General features: G+C 39.0%; 1 protein-coding gene across 4 annotated transcripts in view; it reads right to left on the reverse strand.

The window, feature by feature from the left end:
* Nucleotides 1-564: 564 nt before the first annotated feature.
* The window catches only part of dachd (dachshund d), a 134864-nt gene continuing 120986 nt past the window's right edge, over nucleotides 565-14442 (reverse strand). For all 4 annotated transcript variants that reach the window (XM_088315572.1, XM_088315571.1, XM_088315570.1 and 1 more), the window contains 5 exons: nucleotides 11664-11809; nucleotides 10700-10847; nucleotides 10300-10443; nucleotides 9022-9090; nucleotides 565-1898 (listed from right to left, as the gene is read on the reverse strand). In XM_088315572.1, the coding sequence (XP_088171698.1) occupies nucleotides 1861-1898; nucleotides 9022-9090; nucleotides 10300-10443; nucleotides 10700-10847; nucleotides 11664-11809 (545 nt within the window). In that variant the 3' untranslated portion in view covers nucleotides 565-1860. The remainder of the gene's footprint in view (nucleotides 1899-9021; nucleotides 9091-10299; nucleotides 10444-10699; nucleotides 10848-11663; nucleotides 11810-14442) is intronic.

Below are 14442 nucleotides of genomic sequence, written 5' to 3' on the forward strand. Positions count from 1 at the left end.
GCTGGTAACTGCTTTTAAATATTGTATTTTTGGATTATGTGAAGCACCTCTTAGGTATGAAATATGTCATATATACAATGTCATTGAAGATGCCTTTCCTATGCTAACACAGTCGTGAAGTCATGATTATAAATAATATTTGAATGAAACCTACTGGACGAAACTTCTGGTGCCTTTGAATTGTAATATGTCAGAATTGTATCTTGGGTGGGAGTTGGAAATATGTCGGTGGTGCGTTTTGGCCAATCAGCATCATACACTTGAAAGAACACGGGGAATAATTTATTTACAGTCAGCTGGGTCACACCCTCATTTACATAAGACGTGGGTCTCCAATTAGCCTAAAAAAAACACACACATGGAAGTAAAAGGTGCGCACCCCCACCCCAAAAACACTCCCGAAGAATAAAGGATTATTCGTGTACATTTTCTTTCATTGCTATACAAAGAGAAGAACAATATGCTCAGTCATTTTCTACAGTACAGCATACCTGCATTTTTTTTTTTTTTTTTTTTGGTAAACTCCCCTCCCCACCCTCGCCCACCCCTTACATACATGGAAAAAAGAGAGAGGGTGCACCCCCTTTTCTCACACTCACATGGTTTTATTGTCAACATTATCAGAAGTACAATGAAGAGATGATTTTGAGAGGGAAAAACAAGAAGCTATATAAGTTATCAGTGATAAAACACACACACGGGAGGCTTCTTTCTTTTTCTTCTGATTGGAACACATACGCTCAAAAGTGACATTGGGTTATTTCTATAAGAATATACACACATGTTTAAAAGTCTTTCAGGGACAAAAGTTCACTTTTTATTCATTGGGATACCAGGAAAGTGATGGGGGAAAAAAATGGTCTTCTCCAGGAGAACTTGTTGCACAAACAATGACGGATTGTTCTCGAGTTTCTTGTTTCTCTTTTTAAAAAAGAAAAAGAAAAAAAAAAGTGCAGATTTTGAGGCCTCAAAATCATCCAAAATGTACAGCAAAATTCCAAGAAATCTCTGTTATAAAGATTACAGTAAGAGTGTACAAGAGGAAAAGTCTTCAATTTGAAACTTTTTTTTCGTGTGGTGGTGAGTAAAACCCTACGTGTTTGTTCAGCACAATATAGGATTTATTATTAAATATCATAATTTCAGGACAAACATTTACATCATGCCTGCATGCTTTCTCAACAAAGTGGCAGCTATCGGAAAGAATGATGGCTCAGGAATACAACAGAACACAAACCCCCAAAAAAGAGAAGTTTATATAAACGGTGGTATTGTTTGCCTACACGTTCTACTGCATGACATTATATATACACATATCATATCAATTTGCTCCAGTTGTCCTATCACTGTTAGCATTTTATGTACAACAATGGTAGAAAGGAAACTTGATTGTATTGTCATCTAAGAAAAACTTTTTCATTTGTATGTTTATTTTTTTTTAAACAATTTTTCCATCTTTTCTGTTTGCGTCTCAAAATTCTAATTTGGAATACAAAAACGGGCGAATTCATGTCACCGGTATTAAAAACAAATCTTAGTGCTGCGGTTGGATGAGTCGTTGCCAACGTTTGACTGTGCTCAACATCTACGACCCCGAAGCTGCTTTTTTTCCGGTGGAAACTAGCTCAAATCCCGGGGAGAGAAAAACTTGCTTTTATTCTACATTCAGACACACCTTCCTCCAGCATTTCCTTCAAGCAGCAGTTCCACGTCGTCCCAAAAATCAAATCACCCTGGAAATGCACTCTGGAGAATCTTTTCCATCCTTTGTTTCCATTTTTTTTTCTCTCTTTTTTTTTTTTTTTTAATCGGCCTTTTCCCACCAGGTTTCCTCCAAGTGCGTAGCTCCTGTCGGCGCTATTAGTACATCACTGCGGTTTTCAGGAAGAGTCTGCCATCTGCAACACAAAGATGAGAATTAGCCACCGGTGATGAACAAAGAGATGGGTCACAGAAATGATCACCCTGCAAAACTCTAGTGAAGTGCTTCTCCAACTTTTTACACCAAGCACCACCTAATAAAATTCTTAGTTCTCCAAGTCCCAACATCAAGATTAACATTAAAATTTGGTGAAGCGTGTTCAATGGAAAGTGACAAGAGATTTTAGTCCTAATAAGTATTTTGAATATAATTGTGCACCACCACTCCGCTTAAATATGCGGAAAACACGTGGTATCTTAGTAATTAAATTAAAATGCTTTGCACATAAAAGTTGGATTAAATGTATCTTCATAAACGTTTAGAAAAATTCAAAATGATTAATTGCAAATGTACTTAAAAATGAAATACCACTCAACTGTACTTAAGCAGTAATTTTTTCACGTACCACAAGAGGGAGCCAGTGCACCCACCAAACTTGGAAGCGCATGTAAAGAAAGTTATCTTGTCTTAGAAAATTGACTTTTTAAGTTTGCATGAAAAGTTTGGGGTCTCTGGTATGCCCACCCACCTGTTAAGTGTAAACACCCAAGTAAATCTTAAGTTACCTTTTACAAACATAATAGTGTTTACAAACTAACCGCACCCTCAAAAAGAATTACTGCACCTATGACTTGACAGCTATTTATTTCATTCTGTCTTTTACATTATAAATTCAGCTAAGTTTTTAATTAATTAGTTTTTATTTTTTTTTTCCAAATTGCTTCATTTGATTTTTTTTTTTTAGTTTTAGTATTCATTTTAGTTATGGTAGTTTTTTTTCCTTACATATGTTGAGTGTAAGATAACCAAAAAAGTGTAATCAAGTAAACTACAATTCCCAAAGGACTGTTCAACCTTGCTTCTTCTGTATGGCCATGCAGTAACACAAAAATAAATAAATTTAAAATAAAGCTCATGGTTGATATTTATTAACAAAGAAAACAAAGGATATTTTAGCTATAATTATAGTTAATTTTAGTTAATGCAATTTCAGTTCGTTATTTTTTTTAAAGCATTCTCTTTTTTATTTTATTAGCAAAAATAATTATTTAAAAAACTTAGTGGGAGTTGGCATCATTAGTGTGAACCAAAATAACCATTTATTTTGCGTTATTTGTCTAAAATGATGTGTCCGTTGCATGCACCACAGATAAGGATCTGCACATGACGAGACATTGACCTGTAATTTGGCAGTTTAACGATAAAGTGCTGCCTCCACGAGTGAAAATGGAATCCATGTTGTCTTTGTGGTGGCTTGCGTGCGCTCCAAAATTCGCTGTCTTGACATGTTAAGTGGCAAATTGACTTACTTGATTTTGATCTGCATGCATCCAACAGATTCTTTTTAGTAATATGAGACCTTTAATTTTATTCACCTGTTCAAAACCTTTATTTATTTATTAGCCGTTGATGTCAAAACTTGGTTTATTAAAACAAAGAACGGACAGTACTTCATTACTAAGACATTTGATATATTTATCGTATGTGGCGTGCTACCTCCAGACAGCGCTAACCTAACGCGCTTTGTCCATTTCCTACGAGAACGTGCTCATCTCATCTAAAAGCGTCTGTCAGGAAGCTTGTCAGATGTTTATTACCTTTCCTCTGCCAGAGGAGCGGTAATGCCTTTAACGTGACGTCCGCCTCTCGACGGCAGCACGGCCAAATAATTCAATGCTGAAGACAAAATGCATACCAAGACATTTAGCGGAGTGGGATGTTAGACTTGACGGCGGACATGACAGCAAAGTCATATTGTACGGTGATAAGGAATTTTCTTTGTACGGTGGTGCGTTATTTCAATGAGGGTTTCAGTTGGATTCACCATGGGTTGACATGCACAAATCTTGAAGAAGAATGTGTGCAAAATATTTATAAAAATGCTGTTGATCATTAGGGTCCAATGACAAGTGCAAATCTCCAAGTTTTGTCTTAATTGTTTTGGCTTAGTAGTTATAGCATTGACATTTAAACAGTACTTTTTTCACAAATTCTTCTTTCAAATAGTCATTTTTTTCTATTACCAATAATTTGCGTGCTGAACATGAGCCCGTTTGCAAATGTTTGCGCAACGGTTCAAAAATCGCATGACAATTTGTTCTTATGAAACAGCCTCATTAGAACATGTTAAAACCTTAGTATTTTTACATTCAAATTGAGATTACAAAAAAAAAAAGTTCATTAAAGAGAATACATATTTCATTAGATGTTAAATAAAACAAAGGGATTTTCTTTTCGGCCTCTCTCAGCATAAAAAAAAAAATCCTTTGAAAGATTAATTAATACATGTAAATTATGCAAATTATGCCCGTGCAAATATTTTATGAAGACAATTAAGGGATTCATTAATTACAGCCGTTTTCCCCTCCCTTTCTTTTGCTTCAGTGACATTCATTCATTTAATTTTTAATTTCTCTTGAACTGTTTTGATGTTTAAATCTAGCAACGACAACAGCAATGATACCGACCACAAAAAAGAACTTTGGAGATAGCGAATAGCAAAGATATTCGAGATAGTGGCGGTGGTGATGCCCCCGCCTGCCAAAAGAGCTTTGCTCCTGCTTGGAAGCTGTTCAAAACACAGCGAAAAGCAATTAATAAACACCGACTGTGTTCATATTGCAGAATTAGAGAAGTGTGACAAAAGACAAATAGAAATAATTAGTTTGCTAAAAATTACGCCCTCATTACCCCCCACCCCCACACCTCCTTGAATCCCTGAGTTAGGAGAATATACCAACACATTCACTGTGCTGATACGTCGCTCTTTATTTAGTTAGTTATTTGCCTCTCAGTGTAATTTATCAACCTCATTTTTTTTTGTTTGCCATTGGAGGTTAATTATACAGCCAGGCTGGCAGAGTGGAGCGCACGAGGAGACACGGGTGGCAGACAAATGCTTTTCTAATTGAACAAAAAGCACAAAAATGCAGCGTATATTTTTAATGACTTCTTAATTCTTAATTTATTTCATTCTTTTTCTTATCCAACGCGGCCATGTGAGAAAGTTGGACAGGGAAAATGTCGCTTAAAAATCTTAAAAATATATGACATCATTTGAAAGTGGTGGAACATGCCGTTACAACACACGTGTTAGTTTTTTTTTCTTTAGATTTGTATTTTCCTCATTGTGATGTTACAACAGAAGGGCATCAGTGATGGCCTTAATCAGGTCAATGTACCACTGCACCATACACTCTTTTCTCACCTGTTTTAGTTAGCAGTTTTATTTTTGGGACATATCCTCACTTATTCGCTGGAAGACTCACCTATTTTCTCTTTTTGTGCTCATGACTCTAAAGCCATGTCTAATATACCGTATTTTTACAGCCATAAGACGCACGGCATCAAAGAGCGCAACACAAGTTGAGGGTGCGATTTCCGCTAGCTCAGCTCGCGCTAGCTCAGCTCGCGCTAGCTCAGCTCGCGCTAGCTCTCACGCTAGCTGTAGCCAGTTAAACAAGATTCAATCCTTTAAAGGGATCGCTGCCAGATGCATCACCCCAAGTCAATGAGAGATGTCCTTAAACCATACGAAATCACTGCCAACAACACTGACTCTAACCAATAAGTGGTGTCATGGGAATACGTCTACCAGACAACGTCAGGGGAGGGACTTCACTGGTCACCACACTCCTTAGAGTCACGGTTTCAAATCAAAACCGAAAAAACTCTGCATACAAGCAATGAAACAAAGAAATAAGATTAACACAAAACATGTATCTCTCATGCCATCTATATATCCAGGATGGCCGAGTGGTCTAAGGCGCCGCGTTCAGGACCCAGTCTCCCCAGGAGGCCTGGGTCCGAATCTCGAATTTCCCCATTATTATTATTATTATTATACCCATAAGAAATAAAAATAACACAAAAATATTATAGCAATGGCTTCTTGGGAGTCACTTAGACTCAGCCAATCACATTGCTGTTTAGAGAGATGTGCTGTTGTGCTTTGGGCTTTTTGCAGTCTGTTGTCTAAACCTGGGACGTTTCTTGCTTGCAATAACATAAATGATAAGACAGACTACAACATTGTGGACAGCTGCCCTTTTGTCCAGCTTTCTCCTACACCATCACCCAAACACCATAGTCACATAATGTATAAGTCACGGTCAATTAGAAGCATAGATGACTCAGACTTTGACCAGCAGGGTGTGCTAACATGCACTCCGAACAGCCCAATGAGTAAAAGGGTTGATGGTCGCGAGTGATGCTTAGTCCATATAATGGGCGCGTCGCTTTACAAGATGCCTCGTTTGTTTTGGGGAAGATTTGGGACTTTAAAGTGCGCCCTATGGTCCGGAAAATACGGTAAGTAGGTGCAAAGGAGGTATGCTGAAATGAGGGAGGAGCTAAGTTTAATTTAAAATATGAAAGAAAATAAATGAGAGCCATACATTTAATGCATTTATTTTTAAATCATCTGCCATTCGTATGACAGTCTATTTTAGAAAGCAGATTATATTATATTTTAATAGTTCAAACTATTGTGCCCTGCGATTGGCTGGCAACCAGTTCAGGGTGTCCCCTGCCTACTGCCAATCGCAGGGCACACAAAGACAAACAACCACTCGTGCTCACAGCCACACCTAGGGATAATTTAGAGTGTCCAATCAACCTACCATGTATCTCTTCGGAATGTGGGAGGAAACCTGGGATCAAACCCTGTACCTCTGTACTGTGAGGCGGGCGTGCTAACCAGTCTGCCCATATGATGCATCCATCCATTATCCAATCCGCTTCTCCGCATGATTGTCGCGGGCATATCCTATTCTATTCTATTCTATCTTATTAAGGGAATAATTGCTTCAAAATGAGAACTTTGAAATCAGAATCTTGCAACAATGTTACAGTAGCTAAAAACATAAATTTGCTGCCACAACGACTTTTGGATTTGTCAAGTACTTTGAGATTTAACATTCTGATATCAAACGGTGAGTGAATTAAATGATAATTAAATGAGAAAGTCATGGTTTCTTGTCACGGTTTTACAAATGTAACTTTTCGTTCAAATTTCCAAGTCAAGTTCCGGTTAAAGGCGCACCCTCGCACCCTGAGGCGTCTTAAAGCGACATGTCTTTGGCGTGATAATTGAGGATGTTTTAGCGCGGTGTCTTGTGCGTGCGTAAACACAAATAGCAGACGGCCCACTGAGGTTATCACCGGTGTGCGCCCCTCCCCAAAAAAAGCGCCCCCAATCCCCCCACCCCCCCTCTGGCCCTGGAGGCGTACAAACAAACAAAGCATTAAAAATGCACAAGGCTTATTCATAAAATGGATTGATTTGGCCTCTTTTATTGCTACCAAAGGGGAGATTCCGACGCTTTTGGTGGTTTTATGACTCATTAGTATTTCCTGAGCGGTAAACAAACGCGTCTGCTTCTGCAAAGAACGCTAACACACACAAGCGTGCCGTTTGGTGCTTTTGACTGCATGGAGATGTTTTTACCCTTGGTGGAGCTGAAAGGGTTACATGTTCGTTTTGTGTGACTCTATGTGGATTTATGTGTTCCTAGCATAACTCCCAAACTACAAAATTTATTTTCATCGCAAGAGCAAACATCCAAAACAAATCCTGATGATGACAGTGAGCAACATTTGTGCACACAACATGGTGCAGATTTTGCACTGTTGGTTGGTTGGTTTGTTGTGCAGCACGATTATGCTGAAACTATACAAGCAAAGAAGAAATAATCTATTAGGTTCAAGTGTGAATTTGGATAAATATTTGTCTCTAAGACAATACAATTTAAATGGTAGAGTCCTGTGACCCGGAAATTAGCCTGCTAACTAACAAACTAACTCTCAAAAAACTCTCCGAAAGTGCTTGCAACACTGCAAAATGGAATCGTCTTGATGCCATTCTCTATGAAACAGTTAGCTAGCATATGGAAAACCGGAGAAAAAAAAAAGAAAAATTCACACAAGGTTTTTTTATTTAATTCACTAATGATGGAATTAACTCCTCTACAGGCTGCAAATGGAGGATTGCATTTAAACTCTTCAAGTCATTCTCCACGAAATAGAGAGCAGTGTCCAAGCTTACTTATCGACATATTGTTTGAGAGACTTTCAGAATTTGAGTCACCTTCCCACCATCACAGAATACAAATGGTAAAGTCCATTCCATCTGATCCTAAAGTCATTCTCCACCCACGAGAGAGTAGCCCGCTAGCTAACATGTGGCGCTAACAAATAAACACTTTTCCACTTTTGTTCATAGTTTACCTCACGTTAAAAGTGACCCCCCTCTCAGACCAAGAATTAAAGCTCCGTCCCATCTCTTTTGTGCTGATATAATTAAACATATTTTCTTTTGCCATTTAACACCTGATGGGAGTCTCACTCTTGGCTCAGAAGGCAAATGGTGAAGTCCAATCCTCTTGAATCATAATCCGTTTATCACATTTCTCTTTAATTTATTGGACACAAAATTTGTGAAAATTTAGATGTCAAGTGCCAGAATTATTTCAAACAAGTTTGAAACTGAGAACAATTTAAAATTATGATTTAACAAGATTTAAGTTAACAGGCTGTCAGCAGGTGGTCATGCGGCAATATGTATATTTTTTCTTTGCTTTTTTATTTATTTTTTTTGGTTTCTTCTCTATTGCCATATTCTTCCAAAACTGCTTGCTGTTAATTGCAGAAATTCCTTGCGTTAAAATGCAATTATTTATATTTAATTTATATATTTAACTAAATTATTGTTGTATTGCACTGGAGAGGGGAGCTCTCTAATCTCGTTGCACACTTGAGTACAATGACAATAAAGGGATTTCTGATTCTGATTCTGATTCTGATGTTTGCTAATATTTTTACAATAGCAGCTTAGGACTATTTTCGTTAATTGCAGTAAAAAAAGGGAACATTAAACCGCATACAGGATGGAGTGTTTGATTCAGTTCTATTGAAGGCTATTTTTTTTTTTGTCCCCCTGAAAGTATTACATTGTCTCTAAAGAGAAGCAATGATCTTGACCCAGTACGGTGGCCCAGATGGTGAACAGCGATGGCCCAACGGCGAGTACACTAAATGTGTGCGTGTAAAAGAGAAGAAGAAAAAGAAAGAGATTTATGGTCTCATCTGAGCCCTTGTACCTTGTATTGTCCTTTCAGCATCTGTTCTTCCGCTGCTGCGGTCGCTCTCCATCTCAGGGGTCAGAGCGTCTGCGGCAGAAAAGAGATCAACGCCGTTAAACATCCTACCGGCGTCCAGCCGACACAATGTCAGCGGTGCCGGCGCATCGTTCACTCGGAACGAGCAGCAGCGCCTCGGAGCCTCGCGGCGAATGCGAGACATACTTCAGCGATAATAATCTGTTGCTTGGAGTCACTCTACCTTAAAACGACAGCTTCAAAAACATTCAGACCGACGCAAAGCCTCCGTTATTTACCAGATGAGTCTTCCACTTAAGGCAAATAAACACATCCATTAAATGTACACCTTTATTTTTCTTACCTGGAAAAACAATATTGTAAGTGTCATTATGAGTTGCGGGCAATGTATTTTGTACCTGACTTAATTCGCCACTTAACGCCATTGTCATGTCACAATTGCAGAAACCATAATTATGATATAAATATGAAGTTTTTCATCCAATCCAAGTAAAGAAAAATGCTGACATCATCAATGCGGGGGATGACAAATTTGAAATATGATTGGTTTTAGAAGTCGTCCCATTGTTAATACAGTTTATGTTACATCAACAAGCACTACATGTTGTCGAAGGCCCTGGGCAGGTTAGATTGACAAGGAAGCACAAAGACATGGTCGTCTGATTGGATAAAATAAATGAATAAATTCAAAAATAATTTACACCTACTGCATATTCACGTACTAGAAACAGTGCAGGCAAAACAAATTTTATGAAATGAAGAGAATACACTGTTGAATATTCCATTTTATGTTGTGAATGTATCGAAGATCTTGCTGGCCATGACGACTCACCATTGCCAGTCACAGAAAAAAGAAAGTTAACTTCTGCACCCAGAGATAATGTATTTTGCTCACCAAAAAATAAGCTTCGCATCAAATTTCAGTGTGGTGTCTAACAAATGAAAAAAATTAAATGAAAAATGCTAAAATAATTTGAAAAACCAAATAATACCATATCTAACTTCTTTGAGGAGTTTTGCTTTTGAAAGCATTGTTAGCTTACTAATGGCAGCAATTAGTTTGACTGTATTGCAAATGTTCGGAAGAGATTGGACACGTAGATGGGGTAAAAAAAAAAGATGTAAAAGAAATTAAATACTGCATAGAATAAAATAAAAACAAAAAATGAAAAAAATATGTAAAAATCTATCTAAAATTTACACTTACGGCCTGAGTGAAAATAAAACAAAATTCAATCAAATTTACTTTCAGTCACTGACCATTAAGTGAGCGCATGCTGTCAGCAGGTGACGGCTGCTTGAGCGTCTGCTCCACCTGCTCTCTCCTCTTGGATTCGTACTCCAGAGCTTCTTGCAGTTTCCTCTTGGCCTTCTTCTCCTTCTTCAGACGCTTCTGGATGATCGCTAATGGTAGAGGGGTGAATGGAAAGACTTTAAATACATTCTTGGGTGTATTGTACAATATAAATGAAATATTTTTGATCACTGTTTGGTTATTACCTATAAACGTCTATATTAAATCAAATGAAAGGCATATAAATTCAAGTAAAGTGTATTTCCATCTATGGCCACTAGAGGAGGAACGGTGCATTCACACACAAAGGCACCCATGCTCGCGCGCACACCGCACACACACACGCACACACACAGATTCGCTTACCTCTGTTCTTCTGTTCCATGGCCAGCTGCTTTTCCAGAGTCTCCCGGAGTTCTCGCTCTCGGAACAGCTCCATCTTCAGTTCCGTCTTCTCCAACTGAACCTGCTTCTCTTGAGCTCGAGCGTTGTCGATGGCCACCTTCAGCAGGCCCTGCAAATACGCACATTATATATAACAAGTCATATCCAGCTACTTTTTTACTATTTACTTGTCATCGTATCATCGGCAAATATTATCCAAACGGAGACAGACAGCTGCTGCAGCAACGTGCAGGCCGTGTAATATGATATTGTTGCGTCCGGAGCTAATGCAGAGAACAATGACAAATTTGATCGGCCACTGATAAACCAGAAGTGGTTTACGTTACCCACATAATATCCTCTTGCCATACTTGGAACCCCTGCAGACCCAGGATTAGAAATACTAACTGGTAGGGGAATAGCAAGTAACTACTAACAGAATAGTACTCAAAACCTGGTACCATAAATATTACCTGGTAACAGGAATAGTAACACAATCAGAACTAGGACATGGAGCCAAAAATATATCAGTATATAATTTTTCACCTGAGTCAGATGGGATTGGCTCCATCTCTTGGGATTTTTGCCACATAATCTAACTGTGACCCCCCCCCACCCCCCATCTCAACATCACAACTGCGATTTAATTTGCAATTACCTTTTCAAAGTATTTTTCCTATTTATTATTTAACAAACACAAGCTATACAATTAATCTCTATTACAGTACATAAATATAATAAATAAGACTACTGACTGGACAAGATGAGACAGTTTTTTTTCCTTTTTATCCAAAAGTTCCTTTACCGTTTAAAAATTGCATTCTACTACACTGCTGTCAATTTGAATTCAAATCATTTTTCAACCCAATCCACAATGCTAATTATGCTATAGAAAACGAATGGAATGGATGGACGGATAGCATGACATTTGGTTGACAAATTCTACCTGTATGTTAGTGAGGAGAGTCTCTATCGACGACAGGCCGTCCGGGAAGAGGAAGGGCGAGGGGAAGCCGGGAGGCAGAGTCGGTCCAGCTAGAGACAATCGCTCATAGCTGTCTCTCGCTGTTGGCGTGCACATCAGGTTATCATCTATAAAAAAAATTCAAAGTCGATTAAGTATTCATCTACCCATCCATTTTCTGTACCACATATCCTCACTAGTAAAACAGCAAATACAGCAGAGCCTATAAAGAGGAAAGCCCCGAAGGTGGTCAGATTGCGTTTGATCTTAGAGGTTCCACTCTCCTAATAGAAGTCTCTTCCTCTTCTCTTGTCACCCGGACTCTAATAAATACACTGCAGTGGCTCCTGTGAGATTCCTTTGTATTGCTTTTCCGCAGCATTCCAGAGTGGGGGCTAAACACTACCAAGATGGACATAAATCCCAGCTTCCCCCATTTAAGAGATGTCATGTGTACAACAAAATCACGAAAAGGCCCGCTTGCCTCGACCCCCGTGAGGCTCGCGCTTCCTTTGTGTTCGCACGCACTCACGCACGCACACGCGCGACTGTCTGTCAAACCGGTAATGACATCATCCTCCTCTCATCGCGAAACGCGGGGCTAGAACTTGCCATCTGCCGTCCAGCCTTGGAGGAGGACAGAGAGGGTGGGAGGCAAAGGCAGTGCACACATCGGACGTGTTACGTTTGTCCACCTTGGAAGGAGACAATTCATTGTGAAGGCATCTCAACAGGAAGTCGCTGTTTAATAGTCACAGAAAATCATTTCAAATAAGAGGGATTTTTTTTCATTCTGTTTTACTTTTAACAATGCATTGTTATTGTTACCTTTTTAAATAATTGTTTTGCGTTGGGAATACATTTATTTATTTAATTATTATTATTCATAATACATTTTCTATGTTGTTAAAATTAGCTTATGGATCACACAAGAAAAAATAAGTACAATATTACAATTGATCCAGAATATTTGTTGTTGTTTCTTAGCAGGATAATGCAAAAACACATTTCAATTATCAGTAAAGTTGTGCGCTCGGTGTAAAAATGGGCGTAACTTTAATTCAGTGAAAGTGCAAGTCAAGTCTGCTGTGTTTTGGGCCGTGTTACGCCGCTCTGTGAAAGGAGTCGTGTCGCAACCGCAGAATTCAAAGGGACAATGTTTTTATGCCTCATTTTTATTTTTTTTTTAGTTTTTGAATTTATTTAATAAATTACTTATTGTTAACATTAATATTATATTTACTATAATCTAAATAAATAAATATTTTTCATAGTTGGTATTTTTTTAGAGATTGTGCAAAAACTTGGGTAAGATTTTGCCAATCGTGTGGAATTGCTCGTTGATTGTGTCAAGAAGCAAAATGGCAGTAATTTGCTGCAACCAGCAGAGGTGCTGTTGATTCAGTCTCAGTGAGTTCAAGGATTGTAAATTGGAGCAGAGCCAAATTAAGATCCTTCGGCCTTGGCGGAGGTCTACGCTCACGGAGTGTCACTCTTGATTGTAATGTGGACTTCAGTGTTCATTTGTGATTGTGTGGCAACAGAGGAACGGTGCACAAACAGCACCCGCCTTCCCTCCCTCCCTTTCCTCCCTTCACCACCCCCCCCCCATCAACATTCAAGCGATGCCAGCCAAGAGCCGGGAACAGCTGGTGCTACATTAATTAGTTTAAAGTATTTATTTCACCCATCCTCAGAGCAGATTGAGCAAAAACATTGGAGATTATTTCGAGCATCTGCAAAATGCCCTGGAAACATGTCGGGCGCCAAAAAATGGAGCGTTAGGATTCACAGTTTAGGCTTGTAATTTGGATTTTGAGTCCACCTTTCCTGTGGAGGAGGCGGCGATGGTCCGTGGAGGAAATAAACAACCTTTCTGCTTTTATTCGAGGGGAAGAAGTTCACTCTGTGTGATTAATTAGAATGGATGTTTGCCTAATGGATTCAAATGTGTTCATAATGCGACTTTGTAGGAATAATGAAGTTCCCACTTTGAAATAGAAATTTGCTTTGTCTTGCTTAAGAGATGAGGTCACCATATTTTGGTCAAAACACATTGGGCAGTGTTCCACATGATGAATACTTCCCAAAATACAATGTCCATTTTTTTTTACAACTCAACAGACTAAAAACAAAAATGATTAACTGGGTGCTACTGTCTACAAATTCACGTGGCCTTCGAATCTCACCTGCATTTCTAGAGAGACGGGGCCCTGAGCGAAGGCCGCTTTGGATCACACTTTCACAGCTTACAACTACTCTGCTCTTCTTCTAAGATGACTCATTCATGAATGCCAGTATCATGGCAGTACGTTCAGTGAAGTCTCTCCAACGCTTCGAGTTGGCCGCTGATTGGTCGTTTGTGTGAGTAGCAGACTCTGAATTTCTGTTTCTGCTCACAGCGGACACAGGCTCAGTTGAGCTCAAATGAACCGAACAACCATCCAAATTCACCACGGTCGATGCGGTCCACGGAGTCTACAACTCTACATGAGGAGCAGCCTACAAATTTGGACAGTTATACTGAGAAGGATACTGTGTGTAGAGGTGCACATGCCCCTTCAATGCAACCATTGCAGGTTGGTTGTGACCAAGCCAGAAAAAGATCTCACGCCAGAAATCTGTTTGCATCGACAGCAGCTCATCGATAACAGTGGCCAGTCAACGGCACAACCAGAGATGAAAAATGCAGGCGGGTGATTTAAGCCAAAATGAAAGCCACTACACAGGGCGGGTGCTATTGGAAACATAAGTAAACAGA

This window comes from Idiotropiscis lumnitzeri, chromosome 14 (assembly GCF_059441095.1).
Source record: "Idiotropiscis lumnitzeri isolate Australia: NSW breed Sydney's pygmy pipehorse chromosome 14, RoL_Ilum_1.0, whole genome shotgun sequence".
Taxonomy (NCBI): domain Eukaryota; kingdom Metazoa; phylum Chordata; class Actinopteri; order Syngnathiformes; family Syngnathidae; genus Idiotropiscis; species Idiotropiscis lumnitzeri.